Source organism: Apis dorsata, unplaced genomic scaffold (genome assembly GCF_000469605.1).
Source record: "Apis dorsata unplaced genomic scaffold, Apis dorsata 1.3 scaffold_265, whole genome shotgun sequence".
Classification (NCBI taxonomy): domain Eukaryota; kingdom Metazoa; phylum Arthropoda; class Insecta; order Hymenoptera; family Apidae; genus Apis; species Apis dorsata.
Genome location: NW_006263543.1, coordinates 400079 through 405584, shown reverse-complemented (window position 1 = coordinate 405584; position 5506 = coordinate 400079). Strand labels below are relative to the sequence as shown.

The window sequence follows — 5506 nt, the reverse complement described above, 5'->3', positions numbered from 1 at the left end:
GGCCTCGCCTCTCCCTCCCCCCTTTCCCTCCCGAGAAAGGATGGAAACAAAGGGGAGGGGGGAGCAAAGGGCGCGGACAGCAAAAACCGCGGACGTTACGTGCCTCTTCTTTACGATAGAAGCTCATTGCTCGTAGATTGCGATTTGCCACGGGCGTAATGAAGCCACGCCACCGGTTTCTGCACCGGTGAACGAGCCACCAATGCGATTTTCGATCGTCCAACTCGAGGAAGCCTCTCTCTCTCTCTCTCTCTCTCTCTCTCCTCGACTTTCCTCGACCTCCCTTCCTCCGCACCTTGGAGCCGTTCGTAAATTTTCTAGCGGATTCGACTCGCGAGTTTTTGCAATGTTGGGGAGGCGTGCGTTAATTGGACCAGTTTTCTGAACCGGTGAGAGGAGAACTCTTATGAGGGGGCAAGGGAAGAGAGATCGTCTCTCCGCGGTGTGATCGCGATCTCGAAAATATTTGGAGAATTGGCCGATTCGTGCAACGACGATTCACGATGAATCATTTTCAAAGCGGTTCGCGGTTTAGAATTGTAGTTGAAGATGTTGTGTGCGGCGTTATTGGTCGTCCCTCGCGCGAAAGAAACATTATTCCATTTGTAGCAACAGGTGCAATAATGGCGTAACTGGATCGATAATGACCGTGTTAGAATGGTTCGGAATGGTTCGCTCGAGCATTATGGAATTATTCATAAAGATTTCGAGGATGAACGAAAAATTTCTGTAATTCTGCGTAATGTTTCTATTAGATGGTAACCTGCTTTTTTTCTTCCTTCCCCTCTTTCGTAAAAGAAAAAACGTTGAAACGAGTATCTAAAAAACAAAAAAGAAAACAATTCGTCGAGAGAGAAGAAAGAAATGATAGAGAATAACTTTATTCGAGAAGTGCGTAACAGAACGCGTCGCTGGAAAAATCAGCGAACCGTCCAACCGTCTCGTTTCCTTTTAAAATTTAGATGAAACGCGCGCTTTACATTTATTTAATGTCACGGATGCATAATTCGTCACCGCTCTCTCGATGATGCGAATCTACCATACGTACGAATATGCGTATACACGTATACACCACCGCCGATACGCGATAATATATACACATACATGTAATATTTATCTCGCTCGTTTCATCCTCTTCTCCCTTTAGTACTCTTTCTCTCTCTCTCTTTTTTCTTTCCATTCCAATATTTTTATTTTTAATTTTTTTTTCCTTTTTTTCTTTTTTTTCTTTTTTTTTTTTTTTTGGTTTTATTTCGTTCGTTTTCTGTTTCAACAGATCGAGACCGAGCGACAGTTGTGACAACAGCGGCGCGAGATTCGAGCGGGGTACACCTTGCGTGGATGTTTGCGCGCGGACCGATGCCGTCCTGACAGCTCAGATAACGGGCGTGACATTTTGAAAAATTGAGGCCAACGATGCGAACAACGTCAACGAAATGCATCCCCGTCGTCCGTTTTCCTTCTCCCTCTATACATATATATATATATATATATATTTTTTTTTGTTTTCGTTTTTTCCCACCGTTGTACCGCGGACTCGACGAAGAGGGGGAAGGAGGAGAGGAGGGAGGAGGAGGAGGAGGGGGAAAACGAAAAATAAAAAGGGGGCAGGAGGGAGGGAGAACGCGAAACACAACGTAACACCGGTTCACCATTAACACGCTCGATATATCCAATTTTGAATTACGAGCGAATATTCGAAAACGCGAGACACCTTTTCCCCGCCCCCAGTGCAGGCGAAAACGCGCGGTAAGGCTTGAACGAACTTTATGATGAAATATTGCCAATATCGACTCCTCGACGTGTCGCTTTTTCACGGATAATTAGAAATCACATCTCAGAAAGAAATTATAGACGTTGTATATAACGTCATAATATGTTGCACGTTCTCTTAAATTCGGGGATATTTCTATATAATTCTGAAGTTTTTTTTTGAGGGAAAATTTTCATTCTTACACGAATAAAAAAAGCTCGGTTTCTATGCGTGGCTCGACGAAACATTTCCTATTCTCAATTGCGAATCTTTAATTTTTTAATTTACAAATCTATATATATATATATATTTCTTTGTCAATTTCGATAGGGTTGGAGAAAGAAATTTTCTCAATGGCAATCCTTATCGCTGCATCACCATCTGTATAAATCCAGAATACATTTCAAAAAGCGAGAAACTTCTCGGACAAGCTTGCTTACCTACGAGAAGGCTTTACCTGTAATAGACCCATTTTCCAAAAAAAAAAAAAAAAAAAAAAAAAAAAAAAAGAAAAAAAAGACCCTCGATCATACGCAGCGAAACACGAGCCACCACAAGAAAGGAAAGATCAATGAGAATCAGGGACAACGGTCTCGAAAAAGGAATCCATAATGGCAGGTCGACTTTGAGCCGAGCCATCGATGGGCCCGCGTGTGCGCGCCGTCCACGTCCACCAACGAATACACCCGAGTTATTTAAAAAGCCCACTATCCGTTATCTCGATCAGAGAACGCGAAGGGTCGTTTGAAATATTTCTTCCTCCGGTCTGCTCTCCTCGAAGGTCTGCCATTCGAATGGCCGCCGCGTCCAGCCACGAGGAAACAAAGGCGAACTCGCCGACTCCTCGTGTTCCTCTCGGCTTTCCTTTTCCTTTCTTCTCTCCTTCTCTTTCTCTTTCGCTTTCTTTTTTCCCCCTTTTTTTTTTTTAATTATCGCCTTCTTTCACACACTCGGTTTATCCCGAACTGAATCTTCCATTAGCCCTAGTATAATTGAATATGATAAAATTCGCAAGTAATAATATCTGCTCGCTTCAGGATACTCGGTGTATCGGCTTAATGCTCGTCGAGGAGGAAGTAATTTTCAAATTTCCAACGCTCGTTTCTTTCTTTTTTTCTTTTTTCCTTCTCCTCTCCCTTCCTCTTTTCAATTATCAGATATCAAAGCAATATCGTTGTATACAGTGTACATTATATCCTCACGGAAGGATATTTATCGTAATGTTTTCTTTTCTTTTTGATTTTCCACCGGCTCGTTCCCTCGCTTCTTTCTTGCTTCTTCTCCCACCGACAATTAAATGTGCCGTTTTTCCATCGTCATTCTTCGAAACGAACGTGTCGAGTGAAACGATGGTCGGATAAAATTGAACGATTAGCCGCGAATCAGCGAGGGGAAAAAGCAAGCGAAGGATAAACGAAGAATTCTTGACGAAAACAGCCATTTTTTGCCTTTCTTCGGAAAAAACAGAATTACTCTGACATTTTTTTTTAATTATTTATCCAATGGGATACAAAAATTTATTAATTAACCCAATTCGTTGTATTTTTTTTTTTATCATTTGTTAGCGTTCTCGTATGAGAGTAAAGCGTGCGAAATTTGGAGAATATTTTTTTGAGATTGTGTCACGGAAATGAGATATTATCATTCGTAAAATTAAAGTAAAGTCGAATACTCACCAGCGAGTCCACCTCCGGATCGGCGATGTAGTAAGGTTTCTCCTGTCTGATCTGTAACAGACGAGCACACACGTCTAAGAATCTTTAATAATTAGGCACAGTCGTTAATTGGAATATTAAAACTATAGATCGTATCAACAAATATGTTTGTACGCACGTTTATACCTCCATCTCTCTCTTGTACACCTGTTGACTCTCCCCTCCTACCCCCCCCTCTCTCTCTCTCTTTGATCCAAATGATTTCCTTTACTCGTGCTTTCTTTTAATTGGATCCCCGCTGTTCGATTCGTACGTGTAGAAACGGAAACGCGCCGGTGAACGCGATGGAATTCCTGCAAACACCGCGGCCAAGAAGGGCGAGAAGGAAGAAAACACAGAAAAACGGAATGGCATAAAGAGGAGAAGAGGCCAAAGAGGGAGAGATTCTCGAGCATTTTCATGGCGCCGCCTAGTGACGATCAGAATAGAAACAAAAGGGACGATGGCCGAGACTCTGTTCGATGCTCGGGGGATCCGCTCTTAATTGGACCCACGATGTTCTTACTGAAAGGATCGAGGAGAAAAAACGGAATGAGATGGACGACAAATCTCGATGGAAGTACCGGTTAATCTCGTGGAATCCATGCCAGATTATTCTCTCTCTCTTTCTCTCTCTCGGCCGACACCGAGCCAAGCCATCTGATTAAAACACGCTCGTACTACTGCCTCCAAATATCCTTCTATCGATAAGGAATATGGCGTTTCGTAATCTTCTAATTGATTCTCCTTACGCGAACGAAGATCGTCGATTCGAAATTCGAAAATCGCGAAGAAGAATCGGCGTGTTCGAGGCAAAAATGGCGCAAGAAGAAGAAGAAGAAGAAGAAAAAGAAGAAAAAAAGGGAATCCAACATTCGATTCGAGGAAGAGTCGTTACAGGAAGAGTATCGCAATGATTAAATCAGAGGCTGCCGACTGACAACGAAGGAATCCGGGCGGAAAAACGGGTGGAACGTTAAAATCGAGTTAACCGGTCGAGTCCCGCGACTATTGCGAAGAATTCTGGGAACGGGGCCGGAGGAACGTATATTCATGAGGCTGAATTCTGAATGGGAGTTCCTCTCGCATCGGGTGTATGGATAATGAAGGCGTCTTGTAAGCCGCACAAAAATACTGTCAACTCTTCGTAGGGGGGAACTAGTTCTTGCACTGGCCCCTGTCACCGTTGCTTTTTCGACGATCCCCAAGCGGCGACCTAAACGCCCGTTCAGGTATCCACGTCGATTACAAATTGTAAGCAGCCTCGTCCCCTTCTCTCGTCCCCAATTTTATTTTATCCTTACCTATTTCGACGTGTCGCGAATTGCATGCATGTATATATCATTGGGAAATTTTATTTTATATATTCAGGAAGGAATTTCACGCGAAGGAAATAAATGGTTTCCAGAGAGGGGTGGGTAAAGGAGAATTGGCGCGAAAGTTTTGCGCCTTTTATCGGCCTCGATCGAAACGACTGTATCGCGCTGATTAGAGGCAGGGGGGGCTGCCAGTGACAGCTAATTGAGTCCATGCATATGTATAAAGCGATACGAGCGCTATTAATGTGACGCTGGCCGCCGTTAAATATCCGAGATCCTCCATATTTATGGCGAATGAAACGAAATTAAGCATCGAGCCAGTACCATTGAACAGGCACTTTCTATTCCGAGCTCCGATAAAAATAAGAGCAAAGTTTTTACCTCGATCTTTTTAATTTTTTTTCTCTTATTTTTTTTTTTTCTTTTTTTCTTTTTTCTTTGTGAAACGAGGATAAGAATGAACCAGCCTCGCGTACAAAAATAATAAATATATATAAATATAAATATATATATATATATATATATTGTACGTCAGAGGAAAATTCCACCAGGATCAGGCTGTATCATCCGGCGCAAGATAAAAATATTGCGCGCGATAATATTTAGAGAATGCTCTCGTTCCGGCACGTCTGTTTAGGACAGGGTGGTATGCAAGTTAGCGGTGTGTGCGACGATCCTGCCGAGAGATATACGAAGCAGCTGCTCCTCCGCTGTGCCCGTGTTGCTCTTCTGGTGTTTCC

The 5506-nt window shown here is 42.9% G+C and overlaps 1 protein-coding gene across 1 annotated transcript in view; it reads right to left on the bottom strand.

Moving 5' to 3' along the window:
- Positions 1 to 5506, bottom strand: part of LOC102672536 (homeobox protein homothorax) — a gene marked incomplete at its 3' end in the record, with an annotated part of 66891 nt that overhangs the window by 28936 nt on the left and 32449 nt on the right. The window contains exon 4 of the mRNA XM_031510832.1: positions 3430 to 3480. Coding sequence (XP_031366692.1) covers positions 3430 to 3480 — 51 coding nt within the window. The remainder of the gene's footprint in view (positions 1 to 3429; positions 3481 to 5506) is intronic.